A 23336-nucleotide genomic window follows, 5' to 3' on the forward strand; every position below is an offset into this window, starting at 1 on the left:
AGTGGGGCTGTCCCCTGCAATCCCCCCCACACAGTGATTAGCGCCTGAGGCGATGTATTAACAGCCGCCCAGGCGTTAAATCGCCCCGGACACTTTGCCAGCTCAGGGCTAGCAATGTCCTATCCCCCACTGTGGGGACAATGCTAGCCCTGCTTCTGGTTGGGCTGCGCTGGAGATCTTGAGGTTTTAGCGAGATCTTGCGCATGCCCAGAAAGCCGGCCGGGGGGGGGGAGCAGCGAGTGCGCATGCGCGGGGGAGCAGATAAGGAGAGCCGTTCACACTGGGCATAACGGCTCTCCTTATCGGCTTGGGGAGTTAATACATCTGCCAATAACGTTTGCCCGTTCTCCACGTTATGCTGGAGAAGCGGGACTCGTTATTTAAAAAAATGTTATAGGCAGATTGATACATCTGACCCATTGTATTTTTGTGCACAATGTAAGGTGCTTTGGTACATTTACGATCGATGCTCGGGTCATGAGGTGGATCTTATGCACTATGTGCTGCAAACATGATCTAAAGATGCTGCTAACAACTAGGATGCTGGGAGTTGCAGATCTTACAATAGAGCTCATGTGAGGTTACACAGAAAGATCTATCATGTGTTTGGGAAGTTGCCGGGAAGTTCAAGGAAAATCATGACACGATCTGGACTGGATGCTGGTCGTCCTGATGTACATGAGTTGTTGTTGTCACAAACTGTTTATACAAATGTTGAACTGCTTTCCATACGGGTTTCATTTCCAGGACATATATATCCTACAAATAAGTACAATTAAACCGTAATGCAGGTGTCCTAAGACGAGCTCAGGGAGGACAGAAACCTCCTGTGGAGCAGAAGGGCAAATGTCAGATGTCAGCATGTAGCACTGCAGATGGAAGTTCTGCCCAGTCTGACTCTAAAGCTAGGTTCCAGCTATACCATATCTTTTGCAAATCTGGCCTTTTCGACTAATCTGCACAAACATGGTATAGTATGTACAATCAATCCATTGTTTGCTTTCACCCATCATTCATCTCCCCATTGTTCTTTGTGTCCAATGGGACAATTACATGGATGACACTGTGGGGTTTGTTTACTAAGATGGGCGTTCTATAGAAGATGGGATTTTGCCCATAGCAACCAATCAGAATTTACTTATTATTAATTTAGCACCTTTTAGAAGATAACAGATAGGATGCAATAGAACTCCCATCTTAGTGAATGAATCCCTATGTGTTGGGACATGAAGCACGTCAAGATATATTGCATTTTGGATTGTGTATTATAAGTAAAAAAAGAGTGTGCATGTCCCTCCCTGTGCGCACTAGGCTGCCAATGAGGGTGCCTCTCCTAAGGTGTCCTCACACCTATGGATCAACGTGGTTAAAGAAAAAAGTTAGAGGTACTGTATCCCCTTTCGGTGCAACAAGTGGGAAAGGAAGAGGAATTCTGCTTCCCATAATAGGGGATACCATTCCTCTTCTCTGAACTCGTCAGTGTGGGGTTACCCATGCAACCACTTTGCAAGGTTATCCCTGTTGAACTGCTACATTCCTGGCAGTATATCGGTATATTTCATGCGGTGTTCATATGGGGAATGTAAAAGGTGTTTTTATTGTTTGTGATTAAGGAGGACGTATTGCACTACTGTATATGCATCTTTTACATTCCCCATATGAACACCGTATGAAATATACCAGTAGGAATGTGGCAGTTCAACAGGGATAACCTTGCAAAGCGGTCCTTTGGGGAACCCCACACTGACAAATTCGGAGAAGAGGAACGGTACCCCATACTAAGGTACGCATAATTCCTCTTCCTTTCCCTGACTATGTAGTATGTACAGCGATGCAATATACAGTATTGTTACATCACTTGTCACGCTATTATTATTACATGTGTGTAACCTGTTGTTTTGCTGACCCTTTGTCTTGGATTTGCCAACAGCTGGGTTAAATCTTGGTGGTTCTTGATAATCTGATGTTATGAGTTATGATTACACAGAAAGATCTATCATGTGTTTGGGAAGCTGATCCAACAAGTTAGTGATCCAACATAGCCAGTAATTCCTGACAGCATTTACAGTATGCTACTTTGCTCATGGGAACACAACTACAGTATGGTGGAGAAAACTGATGAATAGGGCTAAATAAACAAGAAAAATACTAACCTACAAGGTTGTTAGAGTGAGAACCCTTTATGATGTTAGTGATATTATTCTCTATTGAGTTCCATGAATGTGTGAACTGAACTTACTGTAAATAAGCTAACAAATGTGTCGTTGGGGTTTGATTAATTCCAGAACATATTTGTATATCTGACCCTTCATTATTAAATGACAAATGCACAGGGCAAATACATAATAGTGTGTGCGTGTGTGTATGTGTATAACAAAGATATCTATCTATATATACAGTATATAGTAATTTCCAATCACAAAATCATGAAATAATCAGTGAGTGAGATGGTTGTTGCAGTGTAAGAAGCAGCAGGCAAGGTCTACTCTACGATATATAAAAATAAAAAATCTTATTTCATTTCAACACGCCTGGACAATATCCAGGAAAATAGGATTCTATTTGCATTCAATTGCACGCTTGCCTTGTGGCAGCTCGCTGAGTTTCCAGGTTAGGAGTTACATTCAATTCATCTTTAAAACCATTCTATTCTGCCAAGCTTACGTGGTTGTTTTTGCAAACGCACATTTAGCTTTAAATGGCCTATACAAGAGATCTTGAATTATCTGAAGCTAACAAATTGTGGACCCATGACAACAGTAAAGATCAGAAACTTTAAAAAATGGATGTTAATACCATTGAACCTCACAGTTCAGAAACACAGAACCATCATTCCTAGGGGGAGATGTATGAAATGTATTTATTTACTAAGTTTCTCATGTAGCGCACACATATTCCTCAGCGCTTTACAGAGAATATTTGAACCTTCACATCAGTCCCTGCCCCAGTGCAGCTTACAGTCTATATTACCTACCACATGTACACACACAGACATTCTAGGGTTAATTTTTTGTTGGGAGCCAATTAGCCTACCAGTATATTTCTGGATTGTGGGAGGAAACCGGAGTACCCAGAGGAAACCCACGCAAGTACGGGGAGAATATACAAACTCTGCACAGTTAGGGCAGGGTTGCCGACTTTAAGATTCTCCTCTCCGGGAGAAGCCCGGAGAGGAGAGTTTCAGAAGCCGCTCAGGGGGCGGGGCTTACGTGTGACATCACTAAGCCCCGCCCCATGCTGTTAAAGCATCAAATTCCCATATCTCCGTGGAGGGGGCGGGGCTAAAATGACGCGATTGTGCCGTTTTAGCTCCGCCCCCTCCTCTGAGACCTGAGGATTGCGGCATTTTAATGCCGCGATCCGGGGGTCGGCGGGGGTCCCCCCTGAATCCGGGAGGGTTGCCCACCCTTCCGGGGGCCGGGAGGGGGTACCCGATTTTCGGGAGACTCCCGGAAATTCCGGGAGGGTCGGCAACCCTGAGTTAGGGCCATGGTGGGAATGAAACCCATGACCTCAGCTCAGAGTCAGTAATGCTAACCATTACACCATCCGTACTGAAATCTATAAAGTGGAGAAGTTGCTGTTAGCATTTACTCATTATGCCAACACCAAAAAGTTAATATGCACACGGTTGATACTTCGATGGGTCGACACTAGCAAAAGGTAAACACATTAAGAGGTCAACATGAGCATGTGGACCCCCAATTAGTGTACCACTTTGCTTACCATGATTTGGGACTGGTGCCTCGCTCTGCTACAGCTGAACTCAGCCACTTTAACTTTCCCAATCATCCTCATGGATGGTAAATCTAGAAATGTTAAAAAAAATACCCCCCCATCAAAAGCATGTCGACCTTTTCACGTGTCGATCATAGTCACACAGACCTTTTCCCTGTGTTGAAATACTGACCGTGTCAACATAACCATGTCAACCACATGTCTATCAGCCATCGAAATACCATATAATTTATATAACACATTTCAGACAATGATAGTTAGAAGCTGATTGGTTACTATGGGCAACTTCCCCACTTTATCTTTTTTATAAGGTTGGACGATACAGTACATTCCTCACCTAGAGGTATAAAGTGCTAATAAAATACACAGAAAAATATATACAAGATGTGGGTCTATACCGCTCCAAGACTATTTAAATGAGTAGAACCAACAGCCAACAGACTATTTGCCTTGTAGAAGATGCACATATAGGCAAACTCTTTAATGTAGCAAAAGGTATTGTACGAGAGACATTGGGGAAATTTACTAAGATGGGAGTTCTATTTCAGATGGGATGTTGCTATAGGCAACCAATTAGATACTATCTATTATCTTCTGAAGGTGATAAATAAATAAGAAGTCGATTCTGATTGGTTGCCCATAGCAACATCCCATGTGAAAAAGAACTCCCATCTTAGTAAATTTTTTCCCATTAAGCGCAGAAACAGTAAATATCAACAATTAACTGAAGAGGCGAGTGGTAAATGGACCTGATTCAGGCCAGACCTGCTGCTGTGCAAATTTGCAGACGTCTGCGATCAGATAGTCGACACCCAGAGTGAAATGCCGCACCGTGCAAGTCTGAAAATGACTTACTAATCACTTATCTGCCCACTCAACATAGAATCATTTTCCCGGTCTGTGCAAGTGTGCGCAACTCTGACCTTGCACTCCGTGACCGATACAGGCTGATAGAGGTCGGAGATGACATCACAGACCCTCCTTTAAAACACCTGCGCATGCCTGTGACACTCACAGAAAAAGTCAGGGTATCACCTCCAAATGCTGCTGTTCTATCAGTCAAGTTGCGAGGAGATTAAAAAAGTAATAGCTTTTTTTGGGGGGGCCTTACGCATATGCGCTACAATCCATACGCATGCACAGAAAATACAGTAATCGTTTGCTTTGCTAATTAGCACAACAGCGATCAGCTCTGAATAACCACCATTGTCACATTTAGAATAAACTGAGATTCAAAGATAAATTGTTAAAACTTTTTAGATATACTAATTATTAGTGTTGGGCACGTCAACATGTTAATAACGCGTTAACATGCCAGCAATTTAACGCAGATTAAAACTTTGATCAACGTTAACACGTGGGGGGGGGGGGGCGCGGCAGCAGGGGGAATGGTGTCGCTGTGCTACAGAGTCTCTGACAGCATTACAGAGGCCCTGCGCCCCTCCAAAAACGGCAGCTGCCACAGAGAAGACACGCTAGTAGAACTCCTATACCTCTAGCAGCTGTCTCCACTGTTGCGGCGGCAATCGTTGGAGGAACACTGGGTATCTAATGGTGTCAGAGACTCTGCGCCTCCGCAAAGCCGCTCCTTCTGCCTCTGCGCGTCCCGTCCCCCCCTGCAATTAAGATTTATCTCCCCCTGGGCAACAAGCATTTAACCCCCTATGGCAGCAAGCATGTATTCCCCCCTGGCAACAAGCATTTAACCCCCTATGGCAGCAAGCATGTATATCCCCCAGGCAATGAACATTAAACCCCTGGCAACAAGCATGGAACTCACTATGGAAAGAGCATATAATCCCCCTTGGCAGAAAGCATGTAATCCCCCTTGACAACAAGCATGTAATCCCCCCCCTGGCAACGAGATAGTAGGTAAGTGGCACTTATGTGCCTAACAATGTGATTAATCGCAAAAATCGAATGCGATTGATCGCGGTTAAATTTTTTTTATCATTGCCCACCACTACTAATTATATAACTTATACTAATATTGGTTATTAATAGTTTATTATATAGTGCATCATATCCCTCTGTTCTTTACAATTAAAGACAGTGATACAACAAACTTGGTATTTACAGATAGTCAAAAAGGTAGAAAAGTGCAAGCTTATAATCTATAATATATCAGTAAATAGACTGCCAACATTTTAAAAAAAGGTGTTACTATGCTCCCTAGGTAAGAACACCTTCTATTAAAAAAAGTCATAAAACTGTTATATAACACATTCATCCACTCATCTCTCCAATTGTATCAATGTATAAAATGAACCTCAAGTACCGCCAGTGACCACTACAGGTCACTTCATGGACCAAATTACTCCTTAAGCAAAAGCAAAATTATCTTTTTCAAACTTGCTGGATATGGAGAGAGGGAGCTGTGAAGACAGAGTCTGGAAGTAGGAGCAGATATGGACAAACCCATCTTTTTGACAGACTTTTAACTAGTAACTAATAAAGTGATTATGTCCAGAAAACAGCTCCTAACTGTTTACTGCCCCCCCCCCCCCCACCCAAAAGAAAAACAAAACACTTCCATGTAACAGCACAGCTCAGTGGTCTCCCAGCTATACAGTAGATCACCTTTGACTGTGCTTGATCAGACATCAAGTTCACATCAGGATATATCAAAGGCAAGTTCTCAATGAATACATGTAGAAAACAGAGCACATGCAATGACTGTGCCCACAGCAAAATCAGTATTAAATAAAAAATGTATTGCCAGTAATGTGAATCATGTGAATGTATTGTACGCAGTTACATTGTACGAAGTACTATAACTACCTATCGGTAAGAAGTGTACAAAGCCCAGAGGCTCTGTGGATGCACCGTTGCCCACACTTCTGGCTTGCAGGGTGCATGAAACTACACCAGGCAGCTAGTAGTGTGGCAGTATTGCTCCCTAATTGTCCCCCTGTTGTCTCTACAGACGAGACTACTTTAGTATACGGGTCCGGCAACACGCCCCCTGTGTCTTGCGTCGCACACAAAGAAGGTGGAGCCAGCACAGGGTGCCGGGAGCCCTTGTTATGTCGTTGTTTGTATGTCATAAAATGAACTAGACTAAAGATGACAAATAATCAACAAAATGCCAATGCAATAAAAAAAAGATTGACAACACTACTAGTATTGAGGTTGCTTGTAACAGCAGTGTGGGTGTCATCAAGCCATACTGTAGATGTATTAAACAACAAGTCATATGACTGATAATAGAAGGTTCTTCTCATCTTCAACAGAACACTAATGAGAAAAATACCAGTAAATAATGTAATAAATGTACAGTCTTTAAATCAATCTGTAATCAGTGAAGAAACTCAGAAAGCAAGGCAATATTGCATTAATGGATCACAGCAGCATAATTAAAAATGTCACATGCTCACAGAAGGAAAAAAAAATCACAATTTAAAAACGAAAGACTAAATAATCAGTCAACGCCGCCAAGCAGGACTGAGAAAGGAACTGCAAACCTATGTAGTAGTGACAGCTAGGAAAAAGGAAGCTAGCTAAAGAGAAGTTTGAAAATGGCATCAAGATTGATCAGTACAACTAGATGAAGAAATGCGCTATCTGCTTTAAAGTGGAAAGGGTAAGGGGCACAGTTGAACAGCAGCTGATACACATAGGTGGACCAATGAGCACTAAAGAAATCCAATTTTCTTAGATTTATCAAAAACCTGACAAGATACACAATAGTCTACCTACTATACAGAATTAAGGAAACCAGAGAACCTTAAAGACTATCTTGATCAAGTAAGCCACAAGTTTGCAAGCTGACAAAAATACTATATGGAGATAGTGGTATACAAATGTGTCCTCCTTAGCTTGACCACAAATGAGTCACATGTACGTATAAGTCACGACTGTGTCTAGTCACACCTGTGTTATGCATCCATGAAATCCTATGGATTGGGGGTGGGGGTGTACGCAGTCCAGGCGCATGTTCTCAGGCACACTATTTGCGGCAAAGAGTCCATTACTAATAGCGATCATGGGTCTTATAAGTGAGGACCTATCTGTTCTGTATATGAGAATTGGCAAAATTTGATGAAGACATCCCAAAGATATAATTGTAAAGCAATCATGACAGCCTGTTTCTTCAGAAAGGTTTACCCAGTGATGGCACCCTCCATTTGTAATCATTACAAATACCGTAAACCAGTTTGGAATGCCACAGACTTTGTGAACTGACCACACCAAGCATTTTCTTCTTAAAATGGCCATTTTCTTTGACAATTGGGGCTGGCAGTCATTATACTGTGTGCGACTAATCCTTGTTACACACCTCAAATGATCTGCAGATATATCTCTAGATGGGTCGGGCATTGTGTTCTGCATACACGTTGCCCAATTATTTGTGATTGACATCACAAATGGGTGAACATTTACATGTGCCAGCTAAATTGAGCTGTCAATCATGCAGGTATTAGTAGTAGTTTGTTTATTTATAAGGTGCCACAAAGTGTCCGCAGCGCCGTACATAGCAAACAAAAAACAAATTACAAGGTAAGTACAGGGTGTGTTGATAAAATTCAGCATAAATAGGTGTATAGCTGGTAGAACTAAAATCAGCATCTGTTCTGAAGTAGGTGTCGAAATTGTCGAGGAGACTGAAGATGAAGTAGAGGAAGGGAAGAACAGGACAGGAGCACAGGTGAGGTAATGAGGTAGGGTGAGTACGTGAGGAAGGAGGGCCCTACTCATAAGAGTTAACAGACTAAAAGGAGGTGGGTGAACAAACAAAAAACAATAGGATAAGTAGGAACGGATGGGAACAGATTGAGGGGTAGGGGAGGCAGGATAGGAGGAGCGAAAGAGGTTAGGAGGAGGAGGGATAGGCTAGTCGGAAGAAGTGAGTTTTGAGGGAGTGCTTGAAGGAGGTAAGGGAATTAGAAAGTCTGATGGGTGGTGGGAGGTTGTTCCAGTGCAGCATGAGAGAAGTCTTGGATACGGGAGTGGGAGGAGGTGATTAGGTGAGAGGTCAGGCGGCAGTCGGCGGCAGAGCGAAGAGGACGGGAGGGAGTGTGGATAGAGATCAGTGAAGAGATGTAAGGAGCGGTGGAGGAGGAGAGAGCCTTGTAGGTGGTGGTGAGGAGTTTAAAGAGAACTCGGAAAGGAATGGGGAGCCAGTGAAGAGATAGACAGAGGGGGGAGGCTTAGGTAGAGCGGCGGGAGAGGAAGATGAGCCTAGCAGCGGCATTAAGAATGGATTGGAGAGGGGCAAGGCGGGCGAGAGGTAGCCCGGAGAGAAGGATGTTGCAGTAGTCAAGGCGGGAGATGACAAGAGAGTGAATGAGAATTTTGGTCGCGTCAGTGGAGAGGAATGGTCTGATGCGCGAGATGTGTGCCAGCTTGTGCAACTTGTGTACAAGGCAGATGTGTGCCAGCTTGTGCAACTTGTGTACAAGGCAGTCTGTGGATCGCCTGTACTAACGGCACAATGTGACCACACTGTATATATTTTATACCGGCTGTGTTGCAACATCGTTAACAGCCAGACTCTTCAGGGGTGAGTCCTTATCATGGGAGGCGTGACTAGGCCTCTTAAGAAAAAACACATGAAAAAAATAAATGCAGTGTCACTTGGAACAAGGAGCCCTTCAGTCAAGAGCAAATCCAGGAGAGGAATGTGATCATTCTCCCACCCACAGAGGAGAGTACCATTAATGGATGGTTCAAGTTTAAAGAGGAAGACAAAGACTCTTTTTGTCGGGGCACTCTTCATCTGAAACAATCTGTTATATTAGTAAAAGAACATTTTAATGAGTAATATCAACTGTACAGCTATATACAGATTGGAGCGCACGTAGATACAGCAGAAGTATAGTTTGTTGTAAGTGGTAACGGTCTGTGGGTGATTGAGATCGGTCCCTGTATAATTGTTAATTTTAAGACTTAACTTCTAATTGATCAAGAATAAAATAGGCATATACATACACACATATAAAAGACACACAAAACATAGAATATATACAAATATATGTACAAAGTGATGGATAAAATACAATCCCATATCCCTACTGAATGATGTGAGGCAGATATCATAAGCTGCCAGTAGAATTCTCAGGGAAACGTAACACTATATCCAGACACTGTAACACTAGTGTTTCTGCTGTATCTACGTGTGCTCCAATCTGTGTATAGCCCTACAGTTGATATTGCTCATTAAAACCTCCTGTTATTAATATAACAGATTGTTTCAGATTAAAAGTTCCCCTTACTCCAAAAATTAAACTCTGATCTCCCCAGGCCCCTCTTTCCTTTTCCCCTAACCTTAAAACATTAATGGATGGTATCAGAATCCTGTCAGAAGACCAAAAGCTGCACCTGATGCGCACAATTCCAAAACCTGCTAGTTAAATATTTTAACCCTCATCCCCACTCCATAACCCTCCTTATCTGCATCCTAACCCTAACCTTCGATAATAGCGCCTAACACTAATAGGGTGTACACATGGTTTAGATTTTGCTTAGATAAGCAAAACTGAATTGAAATCGAACCGAAAGGAATTTGAACACATTTGATTTAGATTTGATTCCGATGTGCAGCCCCCAGCATTGAAATCGAATAGAAAAATAGATTGTGCAGGCAAGACTATTTAGTACAGATCTGTAATATATAGTCTAAATCGAATGTTTACACGGCGCCAAGCGATTCTATCCCAATTTGATCAGGATTGAATAGAAACTACATTGTATGGTGGGTACACCCCTTAACCCTCCCTCCCTCACAGCGTAACCCTAAACCATTAGTGCTTAACCTCCCTTCATAGTGCCCAACCATAACCCTCCCAATTCCCTGCACCTTAACCTTCCCTATACTGCCTAAACTTAACCCTCTACCCAAAATCCCTGCCCCACGGCCTAACCAGCTCCTAAATACTTATGACAGGGTGTCGGCAGTCAGGATTTTGACATCGGCATTGTGAGCTGTGTCGGAGTTATGGAGCTGGTCTTCTGATCAGTGCTGGGATTCCACTATTGGCATTCTTACTGCTGGCAATCCAAATGCCGGTATGCCAAAAGCATCCCATATCAAGGTCCCTTCGATGACTACACAGTATTTTTAAAGGTCTACAGTAATTATCATTTCAGTCACTAAATACACACGTTAGGACTGCCTGCCTCAGAGCTTCTAAATAATCTGGAGTGTTGAGAAAAGCTTCAATGTAAATTTAATATGACATGAACTCCCTAAGGCACATTCTACCTGTGTAATGAATACTGTTGGATCTGATAAGTCATTGAATTTCTACTAAGTAACAGAGAATTGCTTTAGGAATGCTTGTGTATGATATTTACAGTGACAGCCAGTTGCTAAAATTAAAATGTACTTGTATAAGGTGTTGGTATATACAACAGATGTGCAAAGATACCTTAATTGTTGCTAGAACGACCTCCATAACTGAACACTGCCGAGGTGTGAGGCTTCTGGCTTCTTCTCGGATTACATGGTCCTAAGAAACCAAAAATAAAATAAATTAGAACTTGTACATAGATAACTCTGAGACTTTTACAATCAAAAACATAAATTCATCTGAACATGCTTCATTTATATGTTTTGGCACTTGGTACAATCATAGCACAGACATTACTCTGATTGCTAGGCATTCAAGCATTTGCATAGTATGAAGAATTGTGTAGCTGAAAGCATTACATGCTGTATACTATTTTCTTTCTTCCACTAGGAGCTATTATCCATTCCAGGAAAGTCGGGCAGTTAATATTTTCTGTCAAATTGTGGTACTAGAAATAGTGTAATGAATTGTAATTATGTGAATTATATTCATTAATAACATTTTAAAATTAATCTTAAGGTGCCCATACACGCACCAATTTTACTGTGCTATGCGTTTTTGACTGTACAATGGTTCTATACAATTTTCCTGCCAGAATGCGATGCAATGTGTATTTTGATGCGTGTTATGCGATGCGATTAACCCATTTTTGTACTGTTAATTTTCTGATGTAGTCTAAAAAGTGCGTGCTGCACATACTTTTTTGAGCATACAATATCGGACTCCCGGGAACGTGCATCGCGTCGCATCGCTTCCGCCCATAAACACGCTACAATTATTGTATATGCTATGCGTTCTGTACTTTAAAAGTACAAAACGCATTTGATAATTGGTGCATGTATGGGCACCTTTACACTGTAATTGTAAGCCATTGTTAGTTGCAGGGCCACTTTGGCATGAGGAAAGACAGTATTTTACAAAAATAGTCACTCCCATGGTGAAATTCAAATGTTTAAAGGGGTTATTTATCAGAGCTTAAAGAGAAATACATTATGAGAGATAAAGAAACCAATCAACTCCTGTCATATTTCAAACCTAATCTGTAAAACATAAAGCCCTATACACACTAAGAGATATTTTAAACAATATCACTAATTACTCCCCCTCTAATTGATAGCTTTTAAAACAATGCTGAATCATCACAGATGCGTGCTCCCACCAGTCATGACCGTTATCACAAAGCAGCATGGCCTCCACTCCCCCAGCTCCTCCCTCCATTGCTCCCTCTCACTGGCATTGACAAGTGTATATGCACTTGCCAAAGCAGGCACTGCGCCTGGTCTCTGCAGCCACCAAAGTCGCCAGGTACACACATTGTGCAGTGTTATGAAGCTTTAGGCAGAAGATGACTGACTAGCACTTTGGGTGTATTCAATTGTGGATTCCAACTGTCGGGACGCCCCAACAATTGGAATCTGGGATGGTTTTTATTCCTTTGACAGGAACTCGCCAGTTTGTATTCAATGTATCAACTGTCTGGTGTTGAAACTCTGCAAATTGTCTAAATTTGGACGATAAATTAAAAAATCTGCAGCCGTTTCTGAGAAAACAGATCTGACTTATTTTAAAGTCGGATCTGTTTTGTTGGTATCTACCTTCAAAATGCTGTCGGTAATGACTAGACAATGGCCGCTATTTCCCCCGGTGGAAATAGCGGCAGGGATTGAATATCACACTTTGGCCCTTATTCAGATCTGATCGCAGTAAAAATTTGTTCTCAAAATGGGCAAAACCATGTGCAATGCAGGCGGGGCAGATGTAACATGTGCCGAGAGTTAAATTTGGGTGGGGTGTGTTGAAACTGAAATCTTAATTGCAGTGAAAAATAATGCAGCCAGTATTTACCCTGCAGATACAAAATAACTCACACAAATCTAACTCTCTCTGTACATGTTACATCTGCCCCACCTGCAGTGCACATGGTTTTGCCCATTTTGAGAACAAATTTGTACTGCGATCAGATCTGAATAAGGGGCTTTGTCTTTTACAATTTTATCTCTCTTTGCTAAATATTCTGTACGCACATTTTCTCTTATCATTCTTTTTGTATGCAGCTATAATTTTGGGATATTTATTAGGGGAATTAACCTTAACAAAAGTGCAGATAACAATCTGCATATCTTGAACAAAGGTCTCAAAAACAAAGGATTATTAACTATTCCACTCTACACAAATCTGCATTGCAAACAAAAGGCCTTTCAATTAAGACACTCAATCAAGAAAAATCCCTTGTGACTGCATTGTGTTAAAATTACATTTCATCAGTAGCATTGGCTTTAGAACAGATACATTCAGCAAGTGTCAAAGCAGGTACTGTAACAACAAAGTGACTTTGTAGCAAAATCTCTGCTGGTTCAGATGAAAACCCTATCATTACATACAGTGGGGAGATCAGCGTGTAGTCTACTGAGAAGATAGAACCACTACATTATTTGGGAGAAAACATCACTTTATACTCATCCTATAAAATATACTTCCAACCTTTCATTTTCCAGAACACAAAGTGGATTTTCTTCCCCTTTGTGGTGTCTAGTGTAATATATACAGTTGGGAAGTATGCCATTTATTCCAAAAGACAGTGAAAGGCATTTGAGAATATAAAGTACAAAAGTATCCAAGTGACCTTTCTGCTGATTGTTACTAGCATCGCAAAACACGGTGAAGAGTCATTTAAAATGGGTCGATTTAAGGAGTGTTTTTACCCATTCTGCTGCCTGAGGTGGCATCTGGAACTATTTACTTCTCATTCGAATCCTTATAGAAATGCTGAGTGATAGGGAGTTGGTGGAATAAATTAAGTGCGATGTTCTACATTGTTTGTAAAAATGTTTGTATCCTGCTACAGTGCCATATTGTGTCACCTGCATCACATGACTCCAACCACTTCCTACTTCCAATACTTGCTCTATGACGTCATTATTTTTGTAACAGAACCTATTAAAGTAGCACCTTTGGCCTGCCACAGCACCCTGTTACTGTGCTACTGCTTGTCCCATATTAACCACTTCCCTGGTGTGGTCACATTACATGTGACCATACCAGGCTGGGACGAATCTGATGATGACAGTCAGAAATGTCTACTGTTCTAACTCATGAAATAGCAATATTTAAGGTACACTATGTACCTTAAATATTGCTATTTCATAGTATACGGTTAAAATAATGAACATTGCTAAAATTGGATTGAATAAGTTATACAAAGCCATTCTTGACCTAATTCAATCATAAAAAAAATTAGAGCATTTAAAAAATATATATATTAGCCCGTTAAGTGGTTAATATTTTAATATCTTTTTTTTTATGTGAGAACAACAAAGTCTAAGGTGCCCACACACTAGAAAGATCTGCGATCATAAGATGTGCGCATAAATTAGCCTTCAAATCTTTTGTCTGTCCTGGACCAAAGATTTTAGGCGCACATCTTTACCAAAGATTACCAAAGATTTTTCTTAAGATCCCATGTGCGTTCCTATAAATCTTCTGATCTTTCATGCAGCACGTAAGATCAGAAGATTTAGCAAAAGATCCACGGGAGCGCGCATCGGACCGAAATCGGACGATTTTCGACCGATTATCTGTAAACATCGGATGATATATTGGCCGAATGATCGGAAATCAGCCAAAAAATCGTTATAGTGTGTGGGCACCTTTAGTGGACACAAAAAGTCACTCACTTCCTGATCAGGAAGCAGGTCAGGTGTGACAAGACACAAGAGCCTGCAAGGACATCTCCCTCCACCTCATTCAGCGCTGCACAGGTGAGTACTGGAAGCAAAGGTGGGAGGGTACGCTATACCCAGGCTGGTTGAAGGGCCCAAGTCAGTTGCTGTTGGCTGACAGACCATTGATTTCTGTGCCTAAAGGCTGTAGCATGATGTGGCTCCACCTATGATTAGGTCTAGATCAAAGTAAGAGATAAGAGGAGAAAGGACCCCTGACGTCACAAGCACGTGACAGCACAAATGGTGGACGAGTAAGGATCGAACATGGTAGGTCACACTTCGTGCAAATTGCGAAAATTGCTTCCCAGGACAATGTATGGACCTGTAGCATGACAGTCGGCACTTCGATAAACTGTTTAATTACTGTGAAAGGTATTGTAGAGCCATGGTGTCTGTGGGGGTTATTCTGATCGGTGCGGCCAAACGTGCGTACGTTCACTATTAACGTACGCTAGCCGTACGCGGCCGTTGGGGTTAAGTCCACCCACAAATCAGCCGCATACGTACGGCCAGAAACAACGTAGAAGGGGAGTGGCGTACAAATGAGCGTACGCCAACGTACACGGACGGGCCAGCCCTTACACTCCGACAACTGGCGTACAACTGAGCGTACGCCGCCGTTTACGGACGTCTCTCGTCCGTCTTCCCACCGCCTTCTTGCGGAGATCTGAGCGTACGCCAGCTTGCACGGACGGGTCCCTATCAGTGCCGGTGCAAGGCGCCGGAGCGCCCCAGGCGGGGGGGGCGCCCCGGCGCTCACCCGCTCTACAGTTGGGGGGTGGAGAGGAATGTGGCCGCCGTGCTGCTCCTGGCTGGGGGGGGGGGGGGTGATGCGCGATGCCGGCGCCGCGCTGATCTGGGGGGTGGGGGGGGGGACCACTCACCCTTCAGGAGGAACTCGGCTGACGGTCCAGCTCAGCTCAGCTCAGCGGGCGGGCGGGCAGGAGGGCTCGCTGCGCTGTACGCATCTCAGTCCCGATGCATGTTAACTGACATTTTCTCCACCCGCACCGCGTACAGCTGCTCAGCGTTTGAGGGTGAGCCAAGTGCTCAGCGCTGCCCGGCTGAACGCGGTGCGGGTGGAGGAAAATGACAGTTAACATGCATCGGGACTGAGATGCGTACAGCGCAGCGAGCCCTCCCTCCTGCCCTGCTCCAAACCACCGCCCCCCAGTGGCCGGCGCCCTAGGCAAATGCCTAACATTGCCTAGTGGTGGCGCCGGCCCTGGTCCCTATTGTTTTCAATGGAAAACTCAGCTTATGTCACCGCTCGTGAGAGTGAGCGTACGTCCCTGCACGCTGGCATACCCTTCACATATATGGACCTGCAAATCTTGCCTTTCAACTATAATTATGAAAATTAATTAATTGATTGAATTAATTAATGTGCAAAATAGTGGGCATGGGCTTAAAACATTGCTGAAACATCCTTTGTAGGTGTTAGATGTGGTTTTTGTTATTGTATCATAAATACAAAACCTATGTTTGTATTAGAGTGAACACGTTGACACATGTCGACTTGTGTAGATTGAGTGTGCTACTGTGTAAAGTCTATGAAAGCACGTAGTGAATGTGTCTAACTGTTTAGCAAATACCTACCTTAGCATATATAAGCAGGTCTTAAAAAGATTCTTACCTTAAATTAAACAAACCTTTAAATGTCGAGAAGTATAGAAAGATAAGCTTCCAATGTGTTTGCGTGCTGTGTGTGGCTTGCAGGTAGTGAAATCATGGTTTGGACTTAATAGACTGCAGCATTGCTTATTACATTCAGGTGTATGTGTTTGAGTAGGAATCAGCGTTAATTAGCAAACTCAGGCGCACGCTGGCATGCGGTATCTGTTGGGGTGGTCTGAGCTGGCGGTTGGCGGCCGCCTGTCTGGTGTCCGAAATGAACGGTGCTTTAGGCGATCGTGCGGTAGTAGCACCGTTCATTTTTGGTGCACACCCCCGTGTACGCCCATATTTACGCCCATTTTCCCTCATTATTTCGGCCGCTCCCCTCAACACGCCCCTATGCCGCCCCCAATACCCGTACACTCGCGTACAGGTTTTTTCGCACGTAGAGACCCGTCCGTAAGCGTTGGTGAGTGGTCGCGCCTGCGCATTAGCGAATGTACGCATGCGCAGATCATAAAAAATCCCGGGACGTACGCGTACGGCCCGGCCGCTCCAACCAGAATAAGGCCCTGTGTGTGTATATACAGTGGTATACAGGTTAGGCGTTAGTGGGGGGACCCCATACACTGCTGCGATTTGGTCAGATTTGCCCTGACTCCAATGAATTGGGCCGATACATTGTACCAAATCGCATGTGCTTGAGATCCCATGCAGGAGGGTCCGACCCTATGTGCACAGGACCGCGCATCGGGTCTGACCCTCCTGTACATATCAGATCGGACCCATCAGCGGCACATCGTGGGTGCTTTTTAGCACCCAAAATGTGTTGGGTCTGATTCAATAGGTGTGTGCCAGCAGTAAAACATCACTGGCACACACCTTTGTACAGGTCTGTGTGGCAGGGTGGGCAGCAGCTGCTGAGGCCCGGGCGGCAGACATCCGAATGGTGGGATGCGCAGTGGGTGGCCAGTAAGCAGGTGGGGCGGGCAGCACAATTTAAAAAAACTGTCAAAACACTGGCCAGCTGTTGATTGGCTGAGAGAGTTCTATCAGTCAATCAGCGACCTCGGGTGGTGATTGGCTAAAAATGGTCTCTCAGTCAATCAGCAGCCAGCCAGTCTTTTTATAATTCTCCTGCCCTCCGCCACTGCTGCAGCTCCCCGGTAATTTCCTTTGAAATCAGGTCCATTTTGCCGGCAAAGGCAAAATCGGGTCCATCGCGTCGGTCGGGTGCATTAACATGGCATGCGACGCGACCGATGCGATGCACCCGATTTTGCCATAGGGGTCAATGTTAAAATATTTTTAACATTCTAATCTGGAAAAAAATGGGAAATGGGCCAGAATGATGGCAACCCGAAGCGTGGCGAGCGGCGGCGGTACGTGTCCTCTGACCTATTCATACCCCTACTATCCACGTCGGCGTGGAGTTGAGAATATAAAGTGTGGCGAGCGCAATGAGCCACCGAGCTCGAAGCGTTGCGAGCTCCGCGAGGGGACGCGTGTACCTGTGAAGTTATACGCGTCCCCCCCCCCCCCCCCCCCGGGGCTCGCTGCGCTCGCCACGCTTCGGGCTCGGTGGTTCGCTGCGCTCCCCACACTTTATATTCTCAACTCCACACCGACGTGGATAGTAGGGGTATGAAAAGGTCGGAGGACGCGTACCGCCGCCCCTCGCGGGCTCGCTACGCTCGCCATGCTTCGGGTTGGGGTCAATCGTGGGGTGCCGTTGAGGGGGTTAAAATTGGGGTCTGGGTAGACTTTTACATTGAATCCAATGTAAAATAGGGTCCCAGGGACCCTATTCACATTTCAATCAATGTAAAAATCGGGACCATCGCGTTGGTCGCGATCGATGCAACCGACCTGATCAACATCGGTGTGGCGTTCTAGGAAACAAGTACCCAAATTTGTACTGCGATCAGATCTGAATAATGGCCTTTGTATGTATCCCAATGCCAGATGTAAACTTGGCACACATGCTTCTGATGCAAAGCTACTGTAGATTATAGTTACCTACCCTCCTGCATTCTGCGTAAGACTACCTGAAATCTCCCTCTCTCCCTTATTAGTGTAGCATTCTCCCTCATTTCACCTAGCCCACACTACACTGTTACATTATTTTGCGGGATAAGGAATAAGAGATAGATACATTTACATTGAATCATCAGCGCCATTTCCCAGCACTTTAGTAAGTATAGTTGCTCTTACTAACTGCTTTTAGGCTCATCTACATTTGGATATAAGCAATTTTACAAGATTCCTCTCAGATGTAGCAGTGCACATTCACAACCTCTTTTCGCAATTTCTATATATGGAACTAGACACGCACTTTGGGTGGAGCATGACACACCCCCTCAATTATTTTACCAACTATAATCTCCCTGAAACTAGTTTTTAAAAGTAGGCAAGTATGCTGTAGATGTCATGCATATGAATAAGCCTAAGGGTATACAGTACTGTGTATGCATTTTTACATCTTAATTTTGTACAACAACATTGCAACCAACTGTAAATACAGTTATATATATATATATATATATATATATATATATATATATATATATATATATATATATATATATATATATAACAACATTGCAACCAACTGTAAATACAGTTTTATATATATATATATATATATATATATATATATATATATATATATATATATATATATATATATATATATATATATATATATATAACAAGAGGTGGTGAGCCCGGCACTCGTGCAAGAAAATCAGAGTTAATGCTGAGGTGCCTTCCCAGGAAACACACAAGTTGCTCCAATGTAGATAGACGAAGAAAGCGGCACTCTGCAGACTGTATCAGGTGAAGTAAAAAGCCTTTATTCCGACGGCGTTTCGGGTGTTACCCCGTTCTCAAGGACATACAAGTGCAACTGACATACAGCAATACATATATAGGACACAGAACATCCCACCCCCAAAATCAATCAGGTATCACCTGGACTTACCGGTTTCACCTGCCAGTGACTGCGGAAGCCAGCGTCTGTTACACAGCCTGCATGTGCGTGTCGCATCCTGATGACGCATCACGTTACAAGAGCGCGATGACGGCACCTCTCTGCTGTCTACACACGAACGGAACTGCTCCCAGCTAGCTTAGCCATACCCCACGTCACATAGCTGCGTCCCGGAGTCACCATCGTAACCTAGCAACCTACAAAACATAAACACCACATTTATAGTCAACATGATAAAAACGATCAGGATAAAATATAAGAGAAAAAAATGTTAAAACATGAGACCCTGCCAACCAGTGAACAATATCGTATGGGCTTTATGCTATAATGAATATGTCCAATTTAAGGTTAAATTTAACCAAGAAGCATACACGTTGAATAACATGTAGCTGGCTGGATATAAGTGGAGAGAACCCCCCTTAGCTTGCAAAAGCACTATACATCAAGGAAAAGAACACATTAAATAAAACCACATTATATAAAACCACATGACACAGAATAACATAAAATATATATATCATGGGGATACATACTCATCATCATGATAATAATAAGGACCAATGCGATGGAGGTAGTTTAAGGGATGTTAAAGATAACATTGTAACCCCCATTGTTCATTAAGACCCCTCGGGGCCAACGTCTGCAGAAAGTGGATCCACCTGCACTCCAACTGCATCAATTTTTTGTTACGATTGCCCCCCCGTAAGGAAGCAGGTACTTGATCTATAACTATAGATCTCATACTAGCCACGCTGTGGCCTAACTTGATGCAGTGGCGTGCAACTGGTTGATCGCTATGTCCACTCAAGAGTCCCTGATGGATGCCTGACCTATGTAGGGCCATCCGCTCCTTAAAGGTGCGTTGTGTTTTCCCCACATAGGACAGGCCACAGGGACAGGTGAGGACATAAATAACGAATGCTGAATGGCATGATAGGGGAAATTTGATGGGTATGCGTTTACCTGAGAGAGGATGATTGAAAGTGGCGCCAACTGTCATGGATCTGCAGGTTGTGCAGCCCAGGCAGCGGTAACAGCCATTTTTCCTCCCCAGAAAAGAGGTACTTGATGATTTATCCCATCCTGAAATATCCAGCCTCACCACCTGGTCCTTAATATTTTTCCCCCTGGTAAGGCTAGGGAGTAATTTGGTGTTTTTAAGGAGGGGCAAATCCTTATCAGTACATACCACTGGCCAAAATTGTTTGGCCTTTTTGATGTTCTCCTTACTGCCAATAGAAAATTGGTTCACCCATGGAATTTTGTTGTTTATGGAGGATAAATCTCGTCCCTTGCCCTTTAATAAACCTTCCCTTGGGATGTTAAGCACTTTCTTTTTAAGGGCCAACAATTCTTTCATGGGGTAACCTCTATCCAAGAATCTAGCGACCATAGCGTCCAACGCCGGTTCCACCTGATCAGCTTCAGATGTAATACGCCTTACTCTCAACAATTGAGAATAAGGCAGGCCTTTACGGGTGGACACCGGGTGGAAGCTTTCATTACGTAAGACCGTGTTACGGTCTGTGGATTTTATGAACAGCTGGGTTTGTATGCAGGCATTAGAAATGACTAAATTAACGTCCAAAAAGTGTACTGTGGACGAATCTATGTTATGTGTGAATTTAATCACACTGGTGGTCTGGTTGTGAACTGTCAAAAGATCCTCCAGCTGCTCAGGCCCACTACCCCAAAAAATCAGTAAATCATCTATGTAACGTCGATAAAATAAGACTTGTGGAATACAATTATTGTGATGGAAAAATAAGCCTTGTTCAACGTGATGCATAAAAATATTAGCATATGACGGGGCCACTGGGGACCCCATAGCACAGCCAGCTACCTGCAAATAAAATTTACTGTCAAAAATAAAATAATTATGAGTAAGAATGAGCCTCAGCAGCTGGAGCACCAGACAAATAGGAGGACCGTCATAATCAGAGATCGATTCCAAGAATATGCGCACTGCCTCCACACCTGCATCATGAGGAATACAGGTGTAGAGGCTAGTGACATCAGCTGTACATACACACTGGAATGATGTCAATGCATCACTATTCTGCAATGCCTCTAAGTCAGCCAATAAGGTAGTGGTGTCTTTCAAGTACCCCGGCATGGTCTGTACCAGTGGGTTCAAGACACTATCTAAGAAGACAGACACCGGATGATATAAGGACCCCCTAGCCGAAATAATCGGTCGACCCGGAGGGGATAGGGGGTCCTTATGAACCTTTGGCAAGGTATAAAATAGGGGCACCAGCGGGTAATCAACTTTTAAGGCATTACACAAAGTATTAGACACAAGTCCCTCACTAGCAGCCTGGGTCAAAATTGTATCTAATTCTTGTTTAAAAATCACAGTAGGATCCTTAGTGAGACGTTTATAAATTAGGGAGTCATTTAGTTGTTTGTAACACTCACATTTGTAGTCATTCAAGTCCTGTATTACTACAGCTCCTCCCTTATCCGCACTTCTAATAATAATGTCTTTTCTTGCAGACAAATCTTTGAGTGCCGCCAATTGTTGTCCAGATAAATTATGTCGACACGTCTCTGGTGTGGATAAATCATCAAGTACCTCTTTTCTGGGGAGGAAAAATGGCTGTTACCGCTGCCTGGGCTGCACAACCTGCAGATCCATGACAGTTGGCGCCACTTTCAATCATCCTCTCTCAGGTAAACGCATACCCATCAAATTTCCCCTATCATGCCATTCAGCATTCGTTATTTATGTCCTCACCTGTCCCTGTGGCCTGTCCTATGTAGGGAAAACACAACGCACCTTTAAGGAGCGGATGGCCCTACATAGGTCAGGCATCCATCAGGGACTCTTGAGTGGACATAGCGATCAACCAGTTGCACGCCACTGCATCAAGTTAGGCCACAGCGTGGCTAGTATGAGATCTATAGTTATAGATCAAGTACCTGCTTCCTTACGGGGGGGCAATCGTAACAAAAAATTGATGCAGTTGGAGTGCAGGTGGATCCACTTTCTGCAGACGTTGGCCCCGAGGGGTCTTAATGAACAATGGGGGTTACAATGTTATCTTTAACATCCCTTAAACTACCTCCATCGCATTGGTCCTTATTATTATCATGATGATGAGTATGTATCCCCATGATATATATATTTTATGTTATTCTGTGTCATGTGGTTTTATATAATGTGGTTTTATTTAATGTGTTCTTTTCCTTGATGTATAGTGCTTTTGCAAGCTAAGGGGGGTTCTCTCCACTTATATCCAGCCAGCTACATGTTATTCAACGTGTATGCTTCTTGGTTAAATTTAACCTTAAATTGGACATATTCATTATAGCATAAAGCCCATACGATATTGTTCACTGGTTGGCAGGGTCTCATGTTTTAACATTTTTTTCTCTTATATTTTATCCTGATCGTTTTTATCATGTTGACTATAAATGTGGTGTTTATGTTTTGTAGGTTGCTAGGTTACGATGGTGACTCCGGGACGCAGCTATGTGACGTGGGGTATGGCTAAGCTAGCTGGGAGCAGTTCCGTTCGTGTGTAGACAGCAGAGAGGTGCCGTCATCGCGCTCTTGTAACGTGATGCGTCATCAGGATGCGACACGCACATGCAGGCTGTGTAACAGACGCTGGCTTCCGCAGTCACTGGCAGGTGAAACCGGTAAGTCCAGGTGATACCTGATTGATTTTGGGGGTGGGATGTTCTGTGTCCTATATATGTATTGCTGTATGTCAGTTGCACTTGTATGTCCTTGAGAACGGGGTAACACCCGAAACGCCGTCGGAATAAAGGCTTTTTACTTCACCTGATACAGTCTGCAGAGTGCCGCTTTCTTCGTCTATCTATATATATATATATATATATATATTAAAAAAAAAAAAAACGTTTTGGCCAAGATAAACTAATAGAGCATAGAAATACTCTGATCATCTGTTAATGTCAAAGAACATGAATCCTGGTAATAAAAAAAGCCTGTATAATTGAAAT

At 43.3% G+C, this 23336-nt stretch overlaps 1 protein-coding gene across 1 annotated transcript in view; it reads right to left on the bottom strand.

Moving 5' to 3' along the window:
* Positions 1-23336, bottom strand: part of UNC13C (unc-13 homolog C) — a 536500-nt gene that overhangs the window by 61412 nt on the left and 451752 nt on the right. Inside the window, exon 30 of the mRNA XM_083183881.1 lies at positions 11109-11189. Within this exon, the coding sequence (XP_083040007.1) occupies positions 11109-11189 (81 nt within the window). The remainder of the gene's footprint in view (positions 1-11108; positions 11190-23336) is intronic.

The sequence above is a fragment of the Crinia signifera genome, chromosome 4 (assembly GCF_055691185.1).
Source record: "Crinia signifera chromosome 4, ASM5569118v1, whole genome shotgun sequence".
Classification (NCBI taxonomy): Eukaryota; Metazoa; Chordata; class Amphibia; order Anura; family Myobatrachidae; genus Crinia; species Crinia signifera.